This window comes from Miniopterus natalensis, chromosome 7, assembly GCF_054644295.1.
Source record: "Miniopterus natalensis isolate mMinNat1 chromosome 7, mMinNat1.hap1, whole genome shotgun sequence".
Taxonomy (NCBI): Eukaryota; Metazoa; Chordata; class Mammalia; order Chiroptera; family Miniopteridae; genus Miniopterus; species Miniopterus natalensis.
Window position 1 is genome coordinate 27,898,359 of NC_142087.1, and position 21,453 is coordinate 27,919,811.

Consider the following 21,453-nt stretch of genomic DNA (forward strand, 5'->3'; position numbering starts at 1 on the left):
ACCATTTCTCTAATGTCCACACCGGCAGTTCAGACCACGGGGGGGGGGGGGGGGGCATGAGTGCTGCGTGCCAGGGAGCGAGGAGAAACAGAGGCCCCTGGAGGTGAGCCTTCCGGACTGAGTGCGACTTGTGAGGCCAAGAGGGGATTCGAGGGAGCCGGGCTGGCGGGCCTGAGCCAGGGGACAGACCCCCCCTCTTCCAGGCCTCTCCTTTCATACGCTGAAGAAGCGTATTGGAAGCCACCAGAAAACAAAGGCTAGAAAAGCACGCTGTGAGCGCAGGGACAGGATTGAACAGTGGTTCCTCGGTCTGAACCTCAGCTGTGTGGATCAGCGCGCGACCGGACCCCTCCGCGGCTTGGCTCTCACCGGCTACCGGGCGACGACAGCCCTCGGGGGCTCCAGGGCGGCTGGGGGGTGTCCCCGCGGCCAAGGCCTTAGTGCGCCCTGAGCGCTCGGAAGCTGCAGTGGCACCAACAGCTACTCTAGACTCAAAAATGGAGCTGGAGGGTTGAATTAGATGCTAAATGCCCGCTACATTCCACCTAATACCTAAAGTGAGTTACTTACATACCCCCCCCCCCCCCCATCGTTAGCGCGCAATACTGAAAAATGCTCCTTTGGCAAACTCGGGAACTTCAAGTGATACGCTTTTCTTTTTTCACTCCTTCTCCTATATACGGTATCCCTCGATTTTTCACTTTCTGAGGTTAGGTACGTACAAAACCAGGAGAAACCAGAAGGTATAAACAACGAAGCTTTGATTCGACTCTGAACTGAGATGGGTGAGAAAGCGGCGCCCGAACCCGCGGGACGAGCTCCCCGCGGGCCTTCGGGGGGAGGGGGGCTGGGGAGGGAGGTCCCGAGGGAGCCGCGCCGAAGGCTGCTCGACCTCGGGCTCCGGGGACCGCGCCGCCGCGCCCTCCTCACCCGCTCCGCGGCCGCACCCGCCTCGGCCGACCCGCTGCGCCGCGCAGACGCCGCCCCACCGGCTGAGGAGCCCGCGGGGCCCGCGCGAGCCTCCTTCCCGGCGCCCCCCGCGGCCCCGTGACGTCACTTCCCGTCGCTGGCGAGCACGTGGGAGGAAGTGCCAATGCCCGCGGCCGCGGCCCCAGCCTGTCTCTCGGGTTACGTCCGTCCACGGCGGGGCAGCTGCCTCCTGCGCGGCCGGCGCTATGGGAGTCCCGGCGTTCTTCCGCTGGCTCAGCCGCAAGTACCCGTCCATCATCGTCAACTGCGTGGAGGAGAAGGTGAGGGGCGCCCCGCGGCCGCCGCGCTGGAACCCAGCGCCCGGGCGCGCCTAGGCCGCGGCCTCGGGGCCCGCCGCCTGCCCGGGCGGCATCGTGAGGGGTCCGCGCCGCCTGGGCCCCGCGGGCAGGTGCAGTCACACCCGCGGCGGGGCGCCGGCCCTCGCCCGCGGGGTTCCCGGCGTGCGGCCGGGGCGGGGCGAGGGCCGAGCGGGGCCTGAACCCGTGAGAGAGCCGCTCCTCCGCCGCCCGCTATCCCCGGTACCGGAAGGCCCCGCCCGCGGCTTTGTTTCCTCCGGTCGGGCTTCGGGAGCGGCTCGGGGGCCATGGGGCCCCGCGGGGCTGGCTGGTCCGCCGAGGTGGCTAGTTGGCGACGCGCGCGCCGACCCGGCCTTTCACCGCCTGGTGGAGCAGCCCCCGGCGGCCAGCCTTTTGCTGTTGCCTAGCCGGGCCCGAAAGGTGTTCTCCTGGTGTGAGGGACCGTTTGCTGCTGGTGGATCCCAGCATGAACGCGGCTCCTTCGTACGCCCAGGGCGAGGCAGGAGTGCCCCTTCCCCCGGCGGCCCCGACGGCTGGCCGGCGCGCCCGCTGACATTTTCCTCATTCCTGGCAGCCCTGGAACTAACGTCACTCTTTTGTTGTTAGTTTGTTCACGTGCACGTAGACTTCTGTCCGTTCTTGAGTGTTGTGTGTGTCGTTCCCCGAGCTCTCGTCCGAGTTCGATTGTTCCCCCCCTAATTGGCGTTTCTGGGCTGGGGAAGGCTGGGGCCATAGCGCGCCCTGCCCCTTCGCTTCCGATATAAACGTGATATGCAGAGACCTCACCCGATTTTGTCCGTTTGTTTAGGTGGGTGAGGTCTTGATTTTTGTTTCACTCCTACCCAAGGAGGAACCGGAAGCCTCGTATTGACGGCCTTCTCAGTACTCCTTGCGTTTTTTTTCCAGAGAGAAACTCTTCAACTCAATGCCTGTTTCCTTTGTTTAAAAACTTCTATCAAACTTTATTAACTTAAATATCATCGCAGTTTTACTCTCCGTTGATAACCACTTTTAACTGTTCTGGTTCTGTCTCTGCATATCACGTTTATACCTAATTCATTGGTTTTGAGTGTATTTGTTGCCTTCTAGCCATGATAGAAGAGGTGTTGGTCACTTATGCAGCCCCTCTCCGCCCCGCCCCCCCCAACCTCCTAATAATGGTAAATCACGTACATCTTTATTTCTTCTATTGGTAAACTCTATAACTTTAAGTGATACGCTTTTGTTTTTGTATTCCACCTCCTATATAAAGTATCCATTGGTTTTTCCATTTGGGAGGTTAGGTGTTACTTTCTCTAGCCCTGTCGCCCTTACTCTCCATCCCAAGCCTGTCGGCTGTATTTCGGCCCTGTTGGCATCCAGTATTGTCGGGGCTTTGGCTACACAGATTTGTTTTAAAAGATGAAAAATAAAGTAGTGTTGTTGATTATTGTCGTTGTGCAGATTCAGGTTATGTACTGTGGATTCTGTTTCTTTGCTTGAGCTACTTTTGTCTTTCTTCTTGGTGTTGCCTTTCTCTTTTGCTCTTTACGGGGGATCCCCCTCCAAACTACATTTTATCTCAAATCTTCTTTCTCCTTAAAGGCGTCTTGAGGTCTTTTTTTTCTGTTGCTGTCACCCTGGTTATTTAGGCTTGCGGGAAAGCTCCTGCTTAATGTTTAAGAAGATTTCTTTCCTCAGTTGGAGTTACTGTTTTCTGATCCTCATCTTTCTGGGCTTAAATTCTTCCTTGATTCTTATTCTCAGTTGAATCCTCAAGAAATGCTGGGTGGGGTGTGCGCTTTCTGAGTCCATTCTACCCTTGTGCACACGAATGATCGTTAGCTAGGCATAGAGTTCGAGCTTGAAAATAAGTTTCCCTCAAAACTTGGAAAGCATTTTTCTTGTAACTGTTGTCAGCCAGTATTGTTGGTGAGAAGCTGATGTTAATGTGCTTTACTTATTTAACCAACACTTATGTAGTGTTTACCACTTACCGGGCACTGCTCTAGGCACTTTACTAATTAGTTAATTCCTGTAACAACAATATGACTACTACTCTAACAATACTAACGATAAAACTGAAACACAGAGGGGTTAAGTAATATACTCAAGCTCACTCATCTAGTACATGTCAGAGCCAGTGTCAAAACCAGGAAGAACATGCTTTTACTTTCTGTGTTCTGATCTCATTCTTTTGTAGTTGATCTATTTTTCTTTCTGAATTTTAAAAGATCTTTATCCTTCGTAATGTAAGTTTTCATGATTTTGTACTTAAGTATAGAGTTTTGATTGGTACTTGGCTGCTTCTTGAGTTCGGAGACTTGTGTTCTTCAGCTCTAGGGAGTACTCTTTATTATGCATGTATTTGTATCTCCTTTTTCTCTGCCCTCTCTGAACTCTGGATACTGGTCCTCCTGGATTGAGGAAAAGTTTCCTTTCTCTGTTCTCTCCTCCTTCAATTCCTCCCCTTCCCCTTTTGTAGCTTTATTGAGGTGTAATTGACCTACAGCAAACTGCACATATTTAAAGTACACAATTTAATACATTTGACATGTGGTATTCGTGAAACCATCACCATGATCAAGATAATGAACATTGCCTCTCAAACTTCCCTCCTGCCTCTTCCTGATTCCTCCCTGCCACCCATCCCTGCCACATTCTTTAGTAAACCAGTTTATTTCTGACTCTATAGATAAGTTTTCATTTTCTACAATTTTATATAAATGAAATGATACAACATCTACTCCTTTTTTTAAGCTGACTCACTTTAATTCAGGATAATTATTTTGAAATTAATCCATGTTGTTACATGTATTAATGGTTCATTTCTTTTTATTTTTGAATAGTATGCTATGTTGTACATAGATCACATTTTGTATATTGATTCACCAGATTGATGAACATTTGGATTGTTTTCCAGTTTTTGGCTATTTAAAAAAAACATCCTTTGAACATTGGTGTACAAGTCTTTGTGTGTACATGTGCTTTCATTTCTTTAGAGCAGCGATTTTCAACTGGTATGCCTCAAGAATTTTTAAAACATGTAGTACTTGACTATTTAGTCAGGGGCACTGACCTCTTTCTCCTTAGATTGTCAAATAAAATGACAATAGCTGTCCAATGTGAATGAATCAAAATTATACCAGTTTTTTAGCAGATCAGCAAAATATTTCTTGATGTGCCGCAGAATTTTAGTAATTAGTTCATGTGTGCCATGAGATGAAAAAGGTTGAAAATCGATGCTTTAGAGAAAATACCTAACAGTTAAGTGGTTAAACTGTACAGTAGGTGTGTGGTTATTTAAAAAAAGCTTGCCAGATTGTTCTCCACAGTGGCTGTACCGTTTTACATTGCCACCAGCAGTGCGTGAGGAATCTAGTTGCTCCACTTCTTTGCCAGTGCTTAGTGTGCTTATAGTCCCTTTAGTTTTAGCCATTCCGGTGTAGCGTTATTATGATTTCAAATAACATTTCCGTCGTGACAAGTGACGTTGAGCATTTTTCAGATGTTTATTTGCCTTCCGTGTATCTTGAGTGAGGTGTCTATTCAGATCTTTTGCCTATTTTTAAGTTGGTTTTTATTGAATTGTCGAATCTCTTACATACTGATATCTCTTTTGCAAATTTTTTCTCTCAATTTGTGATTTGCCTTTTTACTTCTTACACATGCAAAGCAGAGCAAAATTTTTAAAAATTTGTCTTTATTATTGAATGTATTACAGATGTCCCCCCCCCCTTTTCCCCCTGTTGACCCCCTAAACCCCGCACCTGGCCCCCACCAGGCCTTCACCGAACTGTTATCTATGTCAGTGGGTTACACATATATGCATATAAGTTCTCTGGTGAATCTCTTCCCACACCCACTCCTGCCTTCTGTCTTGAGATCCCTCAGTCAGTTCCATGCTTCTTTGTCTCTGGATCTATTTTATTCCTTAGTGACCTTGAACATTTTTTCATATGTGTCTTGGCCATCTGTGTGTCCTCTTTGAATAAATGTCTGTTTAGGTTCTTTGCCTATTTTTTTATTGGATTGTTTGTCTTTCTTTTGTTAAGTTCTATGAGTTCTTTATATATTTTGGAAGTTACCCCTTATTAGATGGGCAAATAATGTTTTCCCATACAGCCGGTCCAGTTTTCATTTTGTTGATGGTTTCTTTTGCCGTGCAGAAGCTGTTTATTTTGATGTAGTCCCATTTGTTTATTTTCTCCTTTGTTTCCCTTGCCCTAGGAGATGTATTGGCATATATATTGCTATGAAGGATGTCTGAGATTTTACTGCCTATAGTTTTTTTCTAGGATTTTTATGGTTTCATGATCTACACTTAAGTCTTTTATCCATTTTGAGTGTATTCTTCTGTATGGTGTAAGGTGGTCTAGTTTCATTTTTTTGCATGTACCAGTCCAATTTTCCCAACACCATTTATCAAAGAGACTGTCTCTACTCCATTGTATGTTCTTGCCTCCTTTATCAAATATTAATTGAGTGTAACGGCTTGGGTCAATTTCTGGGTTCTCTGTTTTGTTCCATTGATCTGTATGCCTGTTCTTGTGGCAGTACTGGGCTGATTACAGTGGCTTTGTAGTATAACTTGATATCCAGCATTGTGATCCCTCCAACTTTGTTCTTTCTCAGGATTGCTGTGGCTATTCAAGGTCTTTTTGGGTTCCATATAAATTTTTGGAGTATTTGTTCTAGATCTGTGAAATATGCCATTGGTATTTTAATAGCGATTGCATTGAATCTATAGATTGCTTTGGGTAGTATGGACAGTTTAAGGATATTAATTCTTTCAATCCATGAACATTGTATATTCTTTCACTTGTTTATATCTTCCTCTGTCTCTTTTTGCAGTGTCCTGTAGTTTTCTGAGTACAGTCTTTTACCTCCTTAGTTAGGTTTATTCCTAAGTATCTTTTCATTTATTTTTTGTTATAGTGGTAAATGGGATTGTTTTTTAGTTTCTCTTTTTGAGAGTTCATTATTGGTGCATAAAAATACCCTCGATTTCTGGGTGTTAATCTTGTATGCTGCAACATTGCCAAATTCATTTATTAAATCTAGTAGTGTTTTGGTAGAGTGTTTAGGGTTTTCTATGTACAATGTCATGTCATCTGCGAATAATGACAGTTTTGCTTCCTCCATTCCAATTTGAATGCCTTTTATGTTTTCTTGTATAATTGCTGTGGCTTGGACTTCTAGTACTATGTTGAATAAGAGTGGAGAAAGTAGATAACCCTGTTTTATTCCTGTTCTTAGTGGAAATGGTTTAGTTTTTGCCCATTGAGTATGATTTTGTCTGTAGGTTTGTCATATATGGCCTTTATTATGTTGATGTATAATGTTTCTGATCCCACTTTGCTGAGAGTTTTTATCAAAAGTTGATGTTGTATTTTGTCAAATGCTTTTTCTGCATTTATTGATATGATCATGTGATTTTTGTTTTTCAATTTGTTTATGTGATGTAACACACTTATTGATTTGTGAAGATTGTACCAGCCTTGCATCACTAGAATAAATCCTACTTGGTCATGGTGTATGATCTTTGTAATATATTGCTTGATCTGATTTGCTAATCTTTTGTTGAGGATTTTAGCATCTATGTTCATCATTGATATTGGCCTATAATTTTCTTTCTTTGTAGTGTCCTTATCTGGTTTTGGAATTAGGCTAATGCTGGCCTCGTAAAAAGAGCTTGGAAGTGTTCCCTCTTGTTGAATTTTTTGTAATACTTTGAGGAGGATAGGTGTTAGTTCTCCTTTGAGTGTTTGGTAAAACTCTCCTGTAAAGCTGTCAGGACCAGGACTTTTGTTTGCTGGGAGTTTTTTTTATTACTGCTTTAATGTTATCTGTTGTTATCGGCCTATTCAGGTTTTCTGATTCTTCCTGATTCAGTTTTGGAAGATTGTATTTTTCTAGGAATTTGTCCTTTTCATCCAGGTTTTCCTACTTGTTGGCATATAGTTGTTCATAGTATTTTCTTACAGTCCTTTGTATCTGTGGTGTCTGTTGTTACTTCACCTGTTTCATTTCTGATTTTATTTGGTTCCTCTTTTTTTCTTAATATGTTTTTGAGTTTTAAAGAGAGAGGAAGGGAGAGGTATAGAGAGATAGAAACATCAATGAGAGAAACATGGATCGGCTGCCTCCTGCATGCTCCCCACTGGAGGTCAAGCCCGAAACCCAGGCATGTTCCCTGACTGGGAATTGAACGGGCAACCTCTTGGTTCATGGGTTGACACTCAACTACTGAGCCACACCGCCTGGGCTCCTCTTTGTTCTTGGTAAGTCTGGCTAAAGGTTCATCAATCTTGTTTATCTTTTCAAAGAACCAGTTCTTGGTTTCATTGATGTTTTGTATTGTCTATTCTCTATGTCATTTATTTCCACTCTGATCCTTATTATTTCCTTTCTGTTTCCTCCGGGCATTTCTTGTTGTTCTCTTTCTAATTCGTTAAGTTGTAGGGTTAGATAGTTCGTTAGAAATTTTTCTTGCTTTTTGAGGTAGGCCTGTAGTGCTATGAACTTTCCTCTCAGGACTGCTTTAGCTGTGTCCCATAGATTTGGGTGGTTGTGTGTTCATTTTTATTTGTTTCCAGGAAATTTTTGATTTCTTCCTTGATATCATTGGTAGCCCATTCATTGTTTAATAGCATGGTATTTAGCCTCCCTTGGTTTGAATGTTTTCGAGTGTTTTTAATTGTACTTGATTTCTAGTTTCATGCCATTGTGATCCGAGAAGATGCTTGATGTGATTTCAGTCTTGTTGAACTTGTAGAGACTTGTTTTGTGTCCTAACATGTGGTCTATCTTTGAGAATGTCCCATGTGCACTTGAGAAGAGTGCCTGTTCCGCAGCTTTGGGGTGAAATATTCTGTAAATATCAATTAAATTTATCTGACCTAGTGTGTCATTTAGACTGTTCTCTTGTTGATTTTTTGTCTGGAAGATCTATCCAGTGAATTCAAAGGGGTGTTTAAGTCCTCTACTCTGACTGTATTGCTGTTGATCTCTCAGAGTCCTCCAGGCGGGTTTTTAATGTATTTAGTTGCTCCTATATTGGGTGCATATGTGTTTACTAGAGTTATGTCTTGTAAACACATATTGTTGGACTCATCTCGTTAGTATTTTTTAAAATATATCTTTATTGATTTCAGAGGAAGGAAGGGAGAAGGAGAGATAGAAACATCAATGATGAGAGAGTCATGGTTGATTGGCTGCCTCCTGCATGCCCCTGACTGGGGATCGAGCCCGCAACCCAGGCATGTGCCCTGACCAGGAATGGAACCATGATCTCCTGGATCCTAGGTCGATGTTCCACTGCTGAGCCATGCCCAGCTGGGCTCTTTAGTATTTTTTAGTGACCTCTGACATCGATGTTTATCCCTTGCTTTTCTCTGTGCTTACATTGCATATGTATTCATCCCTGAATAATACCTAATACTGTTTTGTCTATTTTAGGTTTTCTATACGTGGTATACTTTTTTTTCTCTTGCAACTTGCTTTTTTGGCTCAGCAATATATTTGTGACTATCCTGCTCTATTTCTTTGACTCTCACTTCTGTCTGGCACTCCTGTATATGAACATACCACAGTTTATTAATATATTTAGTGGGCTCTTTTTTTGCTAATTAAGTTGATCGTTTCTTTTTATTTTTTAACAGCTTTATTGAGATAAAGTGTATATATCATAAAGTCCACTGTGTAAAGTATAAAATTCAGTGGTTTTTTTAGTATATTTAGAAAGTTGAGCAACAATTGCCACTATTTAATTTTAGAGCATTTTCATCACTCCCAAAAGAAATGTTGTATCCATTTATAGTCACTACCATCTCCCTCAACCTTCTCCTGCCCTCATGTTGAAGCCAGTTTGTTTCTGTTTCTGGATTTGTCTTCTGGAACATATAAATGGGATCTTTTGTGGTCTTTTTTGGCTGTCTTTTACTTAGCAGGGTATTTTTAAGGTCCATCCAGGATGTACTATGTACATGATAAGCTTTTAAATTGTTGACTTTTTTTTTTTTCTTTCTATTACAAATGATGCTTTATATGTATGGGAGAACTGTTACTGTTTTTAAAGAACTCCTATTACTATCAGTAAAAGTCAGATCTCATATCCTTACCATTTGCTGAAGCTCTGGAAGAAAAAGGCAAAGGTAATGTTCATAACAAATATATAACAGTGCCTCTAGCAGTAAATAAGGCACAGTCCTTACCTTGTGAAGAACCCACAGTGTGGTTGGATTAGAATGACAGATTAACTATAAAAACCACGGGCGTGCACATTGCATATACATTCATCGCTGACTGCATCCCAATATTGAGTAAACGAGTGAGGGACTGCAGGAGGAGCAGCAGTTAGTTTTGGGGAGCGGTGTACAAAGTGTTATAAGGTGAGTGACATTTGATCTCAGTCCAGACCATGGAAAACTGCTGAGACTTTAGGAAGTGAATGTTGGCAGGGAGGAAGGAGAAGCAGTGTGCAAAGGCATTGAAGGGTGAAAGCGTTTTCCAGGAACTTAGATGAGAGCTGAGGTGGGCCTGATTGATGCTGTGGCAGGACAGGAGACTAGGACAGGTCCAGGCTCATTGGTGTGCACCTGCTATGGGAATCATTGGGATAACTAGGCAAGATTAAGATGGGAGAGTCTAGAGGTGGAGCAGTCCTGTTCTGATCTTTTATTGAGAGATGATACCCTGATGTTGGTAATGGTGGTGGGAATGACAGGAGATGGAGAGGCATTTTTCAGATTAAATGGGCAAGACTTACTGATAATGGATGGTGAGGGAAAGGACTTCTAAGGTGATTCCCCTGGTTTCTCACTTGGACAGCTGACTGAGTTGAGAATTTGATAAGTATCCCCCAAGTAATTAAGGTTAATTTGTTACGTTGGACGCTATTGCTTTCTACAGATGAAATCTCTGCTTCAGTTTGCTCTAAGAAGTAAAATAACTATTTGATAATCCAATTCAGAAATGAAACTGGTCTATACTGAGCCTAGGATGTATTAATTTAGACTTGAACAATCAAACTACTGTTAATTATCACTTCCCCATAGCCAAAAGAATGCAGTGGTGTAAAGGTTCCTGTTGATGCCAGTAAACCTAATCCAAATGATGTGGAGTTTGATAATCTGTATTTGGATATGAATGGAATCATCCACCCCTGTACTCATCCTGAAGACAAGTACGTAACCCATTTTTGTCACTGATACCACAAGTTACAGAGGAGTACTATATTACATTACATTGTTTGCTTGTTATAGACCAGCACCAAAAAATGAAGATGAAATGATGGTTGCAATTTTTGAGTACATTGACAGACTTTTCAATATTGTAAGACCAAGGCGACTTCTCTACATGGCAATAGATGGAGTGGTGAGTACTAAAATGGTTAATTTAGAATTCTTCATTTTTGTTTTTGCTCTGTTCCCAATGTCTACAATGAAAGTCTCAGCTAAACAATGGAAAATGTTGACTTGTTAATTTGAGGACAGCCTCATCTTCAGTCCTTCAAACATTTTTGTGCCTGTTTTGTGCCAGGTACCGTGAGATGCTGGGAATATTGATGATTGCTTTTGCTTTAGAGGGCTAAAAGGACAGAGACATAAGTAAATGAGTGAGGCTATTTACTAATTAATTAATTAGTGGGCTCTATAGGCACTAAATAACACATGCAGGGTGTTGAGGGAAGATGGAGTCGTGCTACTCAGGAAGTTAGGAGATAGAGAGGAGGTGACTTCTCTCCCATTTCTTGAAGGACAAAGAATAATTGGAGATTGGTGGGCAGTAGAGGGGAATGGATGGGACAGAAATGGGGAAGGAGGACCTTCCAGATTTCTCAGATGTGCTAGGTAAACACATCTCCATGCTTGTGACCACACTGACACACCTGAGCGACTGCAGGCGTTTTACATTGGAAAGGGAAGTAGAGCCATGGCTTGGGAGCACCTTACCGGCCACACTCAGGAGTTTGGATTTTATCCTATAGGCAGTGAGTAGCCATAAAAATTACTTAAGAGGGGAATAACTTACTGACCTATGGTGATACCAAGTAGTTAGGTTATAAATGACCAGCAAACTACGTGTCAGGGTTCAAGGAAAATTAAGGTAAGTCATCACTCTAAATTTATTTAGCCAGAAGCAAATAAATGTTCTTTCTTTTCTATTTGGTAGTCCTAGTGGCTAATGAAAATCCAGAAAGCTTTGGGTCCAAAGATAAGAACTTTTTTGTGAGGTTCTATTTACTCAGTGAAAAATCTTAGGTCCCTGATAACTTAAGTTGAAGTTAAAGTGGAGTAAAGAATAAAGGGAACAAGAACGTGTCTTATTTGGAGTATATTTCAATTTATGTTCAGCTAAATTTCTTGAAGAAAATTTTTAACTTTACTCTAGGTGCCCTTACTGCTAGATCAAGTATAAAACGTGCATCTTTGTATACATATGGACATGCACATATCTGCAATACGTTTTTTGTTAAAATATAAATGTAGATAATAGAACTTGGTACTTGAAAGATATTAGGTAGTCTCATTTTACAGAAAGGGGAATTATTTAAAGACAGTATAAAATCACTTATTTTAGATGTGGTCAGGATGCTTCAGAGTCTCTTCCAACCCCAGAACTCATTTCAATAATTTCAAAACCTTTACAGTTCAGCTCACGTCATTCAAGCTTACTTGGTGATTTAAATTGCATTTGTCAGAGTGATTTAAAAGTGACTTTGGTTAAAACCTTGCTCCTTTTTAACTGCTGTACCTTATTGTAGAGACAGAGTAGTAATTATGAACCTCACTGAGGGAAATACAAAGTAGGAGTACCTGAGGTCTTACAGATCAAGAAATAGTTTTCTTTTGCTTTTGTATTGCTTTTATGGGGCATTGTGAATCCCATTTGGAGACCATCCTTCTTTTTAGGCTTGGACATGGGGAAGGTCTTCCTGATTCTGGTTCTGTAGAAACTGTCTTTGCCTGCTGGCTGGGCCTTTGAGTAAAATGAGCTTTCCTTGTTGGGAAACCATAACCCAGTGGAACTGATGTTAGGTTGTGGGCCCTGCAGTATTAAGTGCTATGGCTTCATAGAATGTCCATTTGAGCTCAGCTTTTAGGTTTTTGGTCCAAATTTAAGTTCTCAGGGTCTATTGTCTGTTATGAAAAGGTTGTTAGATATATTACTTACCTTTCCCATCTTAGTGTACTATTTTTACAAGAACAACTGATTCAAAATAATGTCGATTTAGTTGTGAATATTTTGATTGGTAGTGAAATACATCTTTGAATGTGAAATACATCTTTGCAGGCACCACGTGCTAAAATGAATCAACAGCGTTCTAGGAGGTTCAGAGCATCAAAAGAAGGAATGGAAGCAGCAGTAGAGAAGCAGCGAGTCAGGGAAGAGATACTGGCAAAAGGTAAAGAATATGCTTTTTGAGGTTGAACTTTTTATAGTTTTAATTTAATTAGGATCCCAGAATATGCAAGGAAAATGTATGTTCATTGTTGGAGAAAAGTAGTTCATGGAACCTTTTACTCCTGTTAATCAGCTTGTTCATTTCCACACTCTGTAATCAAAGGGGCACTTGGAAATAACAGGAGGGAATTCTGATAGGGAGAGCACATTGTCAATGCCATTCAGGGCGTGTGCAGCTTTCAGCTAACTTTTGCACATCTATAAAATAAAAATATATTTAGAGTGCTTCTTTTTTCTGTGGGGGCTGTTAGAAAGCTACATTTCTGTAAACATTTTCCTCAGATCAGTCTCGTGGCTTGCTTATAGCTTCCCCTAAGAATTCAGAGGGAGGTCTCTCTATACGAGGAGGTCTGTGATAATGTGATCCATATTTAACAGGCTTTCACTGAGTCATACACAGCGTCAGTATAGATTGATGTAGCAGGTGCTGAGGCAATGAGCTACCCAGGCTTTAACCATTTGGGGGGTGAGTAGAATGGAGTGCTGTCATCTTTACAGTTCTCCAAAGTCTTGAAATTCCTGATGGGTGCATAGGTAGGAGTTGACTAAGTCTCAGAGAGGAGGAAGGTCAGGGGTCCTGATGCCCACTGCACTGATTTTCTCCCAAGACATCTGTGTGTGAGATGGGGTGTGATTGTAATAGGATGATTTGTTTGGTGTTTTCTTACATAAGGCAATATGCTAGACCAGGAAAGCCATACTTTATTGGCTGGAGATACTGCACTTGGCAGATGAAAATAAATACCATGATGTAGTCAGCTCAGGACTGCAGTTATGATAAATGTTTACGTTATTTTAATTTGCTGGAAGTACACAAATACATAATTATTTAGTTGCAGCTTGTAATTAATACTCTAAAACTGTTTGTATTTATAACACATTGCTTTTTATTTTAAAGATGTCTTCTTTCTTGAAGATACTATGAAATATATTTGTGTCTTGAGAAGAAGCTAATCAGTGATATAGAGGAAAATAATATTTTTATAGCTGTCTAGTTGACAGTTTTATTTCTTATATAACGCCGCGATAAACTCAGCATTTTAATTTTGTTTTACTAAGGCACCTTTATCTTAAGAACTTATCAGAAGTAAAACTCCAAACTCTGCGTGTTTGTGAGTGAGTGTGTGTGTGTGTGTGTGTGTGTGTGAGAGTGTGACAGTGCGCTGCTCAGAGGTCATCAGGAAGAACGTAAGCATTTTAATGTTTTTATATAACATTGTATCTTTTGTGTGCCGTGTATTTTTTGACAATCAGTTAAGCTTAATTTAAATTTGAGGGAGAATCTTACTTTCTCCCAAAAGAGAATACAGTGTCCCCAGGTGCCGGTACTTCTCTTCCTCTTGTATTTGAACTTGTTTGGGCTTATGAGTAACTTACCTCACTTTTATGGGGAGAACAAACCTTGCCTCTTTCTCCATAGGTGGCTTTCTTCCCCCAGAAGAAATAAAAGAAAGATTTGATAGCAACTGTATTACACCAGTAAGTAGCCTCATACTTTGCTAGCTATTGCTAACTCTTAAGTGATCAGTTAATTTGTTTTCTTCTATCATTTTAGGGAACAGAATTCATGGACAATCTTGCTAAATGTCTTCGCTATTACATAGCTGATCGTTTAAATAATGACCCCGGGTGGAAAAACTTGACTGTAAGTTTCACATTTTGGTACTTCAGCAAGATTAGGGTGATCACTTGAGGCTGTACTTTATGACTGATGTTATTTGTCCTTTCCCCCCATCAAATGTTCGTTGACTGTCATAGGAGAGATGTTTCCAGGGATATTGGAAATGGGATGCTTTGCGTGGTCCAGTTTTAGACTGCTGAATTTTTTCTCAATGTAAACTTTGTCCTCTTATTATCACTGTGAAGCCATAAAATGGGACTTAAGTTCTTAAAAATATGTGTGTGTATACATGAAAGTAATTTTTAAATGGTAATTTCTTTTATTAGAATCAAATTACACCCTTGCCAGTGTGGCTCAGTTAGTTGAGAGCCAGCCTGTACACTGAAAGGTCGCTGATTCAATTCCTGGTCAGGGCACATTCCCAGGCTCCAGGTTCCATCCCTAGTCGGAGTGCCTGTGGGAGGCAACCAATCGATGTTTCTCTCTATCTCACTCTCCCTCCCTCCTTCCCTCTCCCTCTCTCTCCCTTCCTCTCTCTTTAAAAAATCAGTTAAAAAAAAAAAATCAAATTACAGCAAGATTTAAGTTGTGGGCTCTGTCTTTAAATGATGGCTGTGTTCTTGTAAGTATTTAAGTAAAATATAAAGGAGCTTTTATGTAATTTTAGGTTTACAAGCTTTTTTTCCTATTAAATAGATATGGCAAATTGTATTTAATGGGTATCTTTTATTGATTACTCCCTGGGCTTATATGGTTCAGTGCTACATCTTCGGATAGTGGTGGGAGTAGTAAAAACTTACAAACATCAGATTTTCTAATGACTGAGTTTGACCCAAATGTTCCATTTTTGCTGTTCCATGTAGTAAGTTAATTAATGAAATAGTTTGGATGTTTGTCTTTCTCTCTTTTTCTCTCTCTCTCTCTCTCTCTCTCTCTCTCTCTCTCTCACACACACACACACACACACACCCCTTATTAAGAAACACTTCCAATTAATAACACTATCATATTAGAGTCATTTCAATGTATTTTTAAGATATTCAGTTCTGTTCATTTTTGTGCTAAAAATTAGAGATGAACTGAAAGTGTTAAAAACTGTCTTTATAGGTTATTTTATCGGATGCTAGTGCTCCCGGCGAAGGAGAACATAAAATCATGGATTATATTAGAAGACAAAGAGGTAAAACTCATTTGTAAATATTTGATTATATGTTCTATTAGAAAGGAAGAAAGATAAGCCATTATATAGAAAATATTTGGTAAAATGTGATATTTCTGTGATATAAAATATATTTATATAAATATACATTTTCCTTTTTTTAGCCCAGCCTAACCATGACCCAAACACTCATCATTGCTTATGTGGAGCGGATGGTAAGTTTCTTTTTTGGGATTTGGTTCTCTTGGATTAAACCATAGCAGTTTGATGAGTTGGTGTGTAGTAGTGGATTATTCATGGGTGCCTGGAAATTCTAAAATGCCTTGTTTATTTTATGTTTGAGAGGGAACTAGTGTTGAGTTGTTACTTCTCTGTGATTAAGTTACCTATGTTTTAATTATATTTTACATTAAAACCTTTAATATCACTGCACATACCTTTAAAATGGAAAATTTTCCAAGTGTTGACCCCCCGAGTAGTAGTCTGAATTCTAGGCCCACGTGTCTTTGAGGACATCTTATTGGCTGAGGACTGCTAAGACATGTCAGCCTTTTTGGCTTTGTGGTCTGTTTGTGTGCCCGTTGGACTTTGATTTGCGCTAGTGTCTAATTTTTTTGATAATGTCCTGTGCCTTTCATTATGGTGAGGATCTTCTTGAAGTACTCACTGTTTGGTCTTTTGTCCCTGGCAGCTGATCTCATCATGCTTGGCCTTGCTACGCATGAGCCCAACTTTACCATTATTAGAGAGGAATTCAAACCGAACAAGCCCAAACCATGTGGTCTTTGTAACCAGTTTGGGCATGAGGTGAAAGACTGCGAAGGCTTGCCAAGGGAAAAGAAGGGAAAGGTAAGGATTTCAGGTGGTAGTTGTCTCCGTTTTAAATTTTTATTTTTTTGTGATAAAATGTACATTTTAATGTAACAAAATGTTAACCATTTTGAGTGTACAATTCAATGGAAATAAATATATTTAGGTTGCTTCATTTTAAAAATGGATAGAGGAGACTATGGTTGATTAGATTTTTACCTAATGCTCTGTTACCCCTCACAGAGATGTATCAGTGGCAGATATCTTCCCCTATTCAGTAGTTGCCTTTTCGTTTTGTTGGTAGTTTCCTTTGCTGTGCAAACATTTTTTACCTTGATGTAGTCCCATTTGTTTATTTTTTTCTTTTGTTTCCCTTGCCCGAGGAGATATATCAGAAAAAATATTGCTTAGCGCAATGCCAGAGAGTTTAATCTATTTTTACATATGGTGTAAGAAGGCGGTCTAGTTTTAGTTTTTATTTTATGCATGTATATGTGCAATTTTACCAACACCACTTGTTGAGTAAACTGTCTTTTTCCCATGGTATATTCTCGCCTCATTTGTCATATTTTATTGACCATATACCCTTGGTTTTATTTCTGGGCCTTTTTATGCCAGTACTATGTTGTTTTGATTACAGTAGCCTTTTAGTATAGTTTGACATCAGGTAGCATGATACCTCCACCTTTGTTCTTTTCCAAGATTGTTGTGGCTATTTGTGGTTTTTTTTTGTGGTTCCATATTAAATTTTAGGATTATTTGCTCTAGTTCTGTGAAAAATGCCATTTGTGTTTTGATAGGGATTGTGTTGAATCTATAGATTGCTTTGCGTAGTATGGACATTTTAACAATGCTAATTCTTCCTATCCATGAGCACAGGATATGCTTCCATTTATGTTTTCTTCAATCTCTCTTCAATGTCATATAATTTTCTGAGTATAGGTCTTTTACCTCTGGTTAATTTTATTTGGTATTTAATTTTTTTTGATGCAATTGTAGATGGGATTGTTTTCTTAATTTCTGTTCCTGATAGTTCATTATTGGTGTATAGAAATGCATTCAATTTCTGCATATTAATTTTGTATTCTTCTACTTTATTGAATTTACCAGTTCTAGTAATTTTTTGGTGGAATCTTTAGGATTCTCTCTATATAATACGTCATCTGCAAATAATGACAGTTTTACTTCTTTTCAGTTTGGATGCCTTTTTTTTTTCTTGTTTGAAGGCTGTGGCTAGCACTTCCAATACCTATGTTGAATAAAAGTGATGAAAGTGGAACTTGATCTATGGAAAATGGTTTTAGTTTTTTCCTATTGAGTGTGATGTTAGCTTTAAGTCTGTCAGATGTGGCCTTTCTTATGTTGAGGTATATTCCCACTATTCACACTTTGCTGAGAGTCTTTATCATAAATGGACGCTGGATTTTGTCAAATGTTTTTTCTCTATTTATCTGATCATATGATTTTAAAACTTTTAAGTGAACAGACATTTAAAAGCATTCACACTTCTTTTTTTTTTAATGTATCTTTATTGATTTCAGAGAAAGGAAAGGGGAGAGAGAGAGAGAGAGACAGACAGACAGACAGACATCAATGATGAGAGAGTCATTGATCAGCTGCCTCCTGCATGCCCCCGACTGGGGATCGAGCCCGCAACCCGGATATGTGCCCTGATCGGGAATCGAACCCCGATCGCCTGGATCCCAGGTCAACGCTCAACCGCTGAGCCACGCCTGGCCGGGCCATTCACACTTTTTATTTCCACTTTTTCTAACATATCTACGTGAGACTTAGTTATTATAGGTAATAATGCCTATCGCACATGATTTATTTGTAGGAGTTACTTGTTTCAGTGGTTATTCTTCTTAAAAGGAACTATAAGTCAAATATATTAAACTTTTTGTTTTAAATATTAAAGTTACTCCTAGTTCCTACATATTCTGGGTTATTTGATTATATCCAGTCCCCTTTAAAGGGGTTTCTATCTGTTTTAAGATTATGGAACCTTTTTAAAAGACGTGCTGAGTGAAGAAAGGCAGGTAGAAAATACACTATGTTCACAGAGAAATATCTAAAGGAATTTGCATCAAAATGTTAATATTGGTTGGGTGTGGGTCAGGGATTGGCAAACTACAGCATGTCCCCTTTCAAAAAACTCACTTGTTGTTCTTGGTGTGTTACTGGGATTTATGAGTACTATTTATTTTTAAAATTGTTTAGCGAGTGCTTTTTTTATTTAAAAATTATAGTATTAAAATGGATCTTGCTTTAGAAAAAGCCGTATTTATTTGATTGAGTTTAGAGTAGACTTGTTCAATCTTTACTCCCTTTCTTGTAGCACGATGAACTTGCAGATAGCCTTCCCTGTGCAGAGGGAGAGTTTATCTTCCTTCGTCTCAATGTTCTTCGCGAGGTACGTAGTCATAATCCTTGGAGTTGGCACTCTAAAACAGGATGCCTTTCAGTAGCTTTAATGGCCGTCTTCCTTTTTGGTTGTAGTATTTGGAAAGAGAGCTCACCATGGCCAGTCTGCCATTTACATTTGATATTGAGAGGAGCATTGATGACTGGGTCTTCATGTGCTTCTTTGTGGGAAATGACTTCCTTCCTCACCTACCATCATTAGAGATTAGGTATGTGTGTTTCTGTGGGTTTCAGACTATTGCTTTAGTCTCCTGCCTTTATGGTGCACACTGGTCCTAATGCATAATATTTGTTTCCTGGTGGCAGGGAAGGTGCCATTGACCGTTTGGTTAACATATACAAAAATGTGGTACACAAAACTGGGGTAAGTTCACTTTTGAATAATTTCAAAACAAAAGTGTTTGCTTTTATACGAAGGTCATTTCACATGTATTTTGTCACTTACAGGGTTACCTTACAGAAAGTGGTTATGTCAATCTGCAGAGAGTACAGATGATCATGTTAGCAGTTGGTGAAGTTGAGGATAGCATTTTTAAAAAGAGGAAGGATGATGAGGTAAAGTGCTCCTATTGCAGTGGCCACACTGCCCCTGTCTCCTGGGCCCTCCTGGCCCGCGACCTTGCTGTGACCTCTGAGTGTGCTGTCACATCCTTATAGTGTGCCGGACATTGGTGCGACCATGAGTGCCAGTGCTTTCGTTATGTCATAAAGGTGGTGCTGCTTGCTTTGCAGAACGATATATTGTACACTGCGAGTTGCATTGTAATTTTTTTCTTTCTTCATAATCTTAATTAAGAATACATCCAAACACCTGCCTGATCAGTAGGATGTGAAATGAAGGTTCCAAGGCTACAGGAATGCTGGGATTGAGCTAGTAGCTGCTCATGTTTGTAGAAAATACTGATGCTCTGAAAGACAGGTTAAGAGCTAGGTACTTTGTACCCTGGTGGTAGAATGTAGGGGCTGTGTTTTGGACTGCATCAGCCAAGGCAGAGGGTTGCAGCTTTGAGTAAGAAATTTAAACTTAAAAGAAGGAAATAAAGCTCTTAGAAATTGATTACATCTGATAGGGTGAGGGCCTAGGAGAGAAGTCCAGGTTTTTGACTTGGACAGGTGGTAGTTTGCTGGTTCCATTTACTGAGATAGCAAATACTGAGGGTAGAGCAGGTTAGGGTGGTGACAAGGTAGAAATAGAATTTCATTTTCGAGATACTGAGTTTGAGGGATGCCCCAAGCACTCAGGACACCTGAATGGAGAAAAGCCTGGGAAGCAATTTGATAGATATGTGTAAAGCTCAGAGCAGAAGTTTTTCGAAAGGAGATTTGAGAACCATTAGCAACGAGGAGGTACTTCAAGTCTTGAGTATGAACTTGAAATCCCTGGGAGCTTATTTGGCGTGAAAGTGCCTCCAACAGAAACCTCAAGAGGCTTGGACATAGAAGGAGAAAGAGGAGCCAGTTCTAGAGAGAGGAGGAAACACCTGGAGGGAGGAGAAGCCAGTAGTGGAGGTGTCAGAGTGATGTGGATAGGCCCCTGGTCTGCAGCCCTGAGGCGTGAGTGCGGGAGAGGGGCAGCAGCCTGGAGCCTGAGTGGGTAGAGGGCGATTGGGGCGAGTGGCAAGAGAGGCAAGCAGTGGGTAAAATGAGCAGATAGTAGTAGCTTCTTAGAGAGTGAAGGAAATCCTTTTGGAAACTGACTTCATAAGAAGTCATGGCTGTTTTGAGTAAATAGCAACATAATATTGCTTTATGATCTCCTAACAGATAAAACATGCCATTGTATCTGACAAGATTTCATATTCAACTTTGTATACTATAGCTACCATCTCTTATTTTAGAACTTGGTTGGGGGTGGGGCGCATAAAGAGTGAGTGAGCTGTAAGCATTCCTTCCAAAGCTTTTGGTACTTGGTAATCTTCTGTGAAGGCAAGAATTTTTCACATATAAAATTTAAATAACAGAACTAACTTTGTCTGGGATACCAAATGTCTACCAGACTAGCCATTCCACAATTATAGTGGCTTCACTTGACCTGCTGCCATTCATGCTTTAAGAAAAAACTGTTTGTACTGTGTACTACTTGGTGTAAAAGCTTCATGTTAGAACAGTCCTTTTATGTGGCTTTAGCAGTATTTATACTATTAAATATTGGTGATATTTGGCATTAGGGCAGGTTGTATGAGATTTGATAGATACCAGAGTGCTTCAGATTTAGGTAATGAAGGTTTTCAGACAGGCTGGCAAAGAGGACATTTTAAAACTTTGTATCTTTTTTGGTGTCCTCAACATCATGTGATGTCCATCAGCATAGTTGGGTATGGGGAGTAGGATTTATGAGTTCTGAGAAATTCAGTATAAAAGTATACGATGGTATATATTTTCTTGGAAAGTGTGTCCATTTTTGACAGCTTTCCAAAGGAGTCTGTGGCTCCCAGATGGGCCTATTCTGCTTATGTGTGACTACACCCTTAGAAGTAGGTATTTAACTGACTGGCAAAATAGAAGAGGAATGCATCAGTTTTTGTTATTTAAATTGAGCAGTTAGGTCAGAAATGTGATGCTTTTTATTTTGTGATCTTTGAGGTTTGCCTTCTATCTTGCAAATATCTTTTATTTATTCCGCAAATACTTATTGTTACCAGGTGCCAGATAGTATTCTGAGTGTTACTGATAGAACTAAACAAAGCAGAAAACCACAGAAATTC

The 21,453-nt window shown here is 40.5% G+C and overlaps 1 protein-coding gene across 1 annotated transcript in view; it reads left to right on the top strand.

Moving 5' to 3' along the window:
* The first annotated feature begins 1,120 nt into the window (after positions 1-1,120).
* The window catches only part of XRN2 (5'-3' exoribonuclease 2), a 63,595-nt gene continuing 43,262 nt past the window's right edge, over positions 1,121-21,453 (top strand). Inside the window, exons 1-13 of the mRNA XM_087818895.1 lie at positions 1,121-1,250; positions 10,325-10,452; positions 10,532-10,643; positions 12,564-12,675; positions 14,155-14,213; positions 14,290-14,379; positions 15,463-15,535; positions 15,679-15,729; positions 16,206-16,363; positions 18,663-18,737; positions 18,824-18,957; positions 19,055-19,112; positions 19,196-19,303. Of these exons, the coding sequence (XP_087675021.1) occupies positions 1,176-1,250; positions 10,325-10,452; positions 10,532-10,643; positions 12,564-12,675; positions 14,155-14,213; positions 14,290-14,379; positions 15,463-15,535; positions 15,679-15,729; positions 16,206-16,363; positions 18,663-18,737; positions 18,824-18,957; positions 19,055-19,112; positions 19,196-19,303 (1,233 nt within the window). The 5' untranslated portion in view covers positions 1,121-1,175. The remainder of the gene's footprint in view (positions 1,251-10,324; positions 10,453-10,531; positions 10,644-12,563; positions 12,676-14,154; positions 14,214-14,289; positions 14,380-15,462; positions 15,536-15,678; positions 15,730-16,205; positions 16,364-18,662; positions 18,738-18,823; positions 18,958-19,054; positions 19,113-19,195; positions 19,304-21,453) is intronic.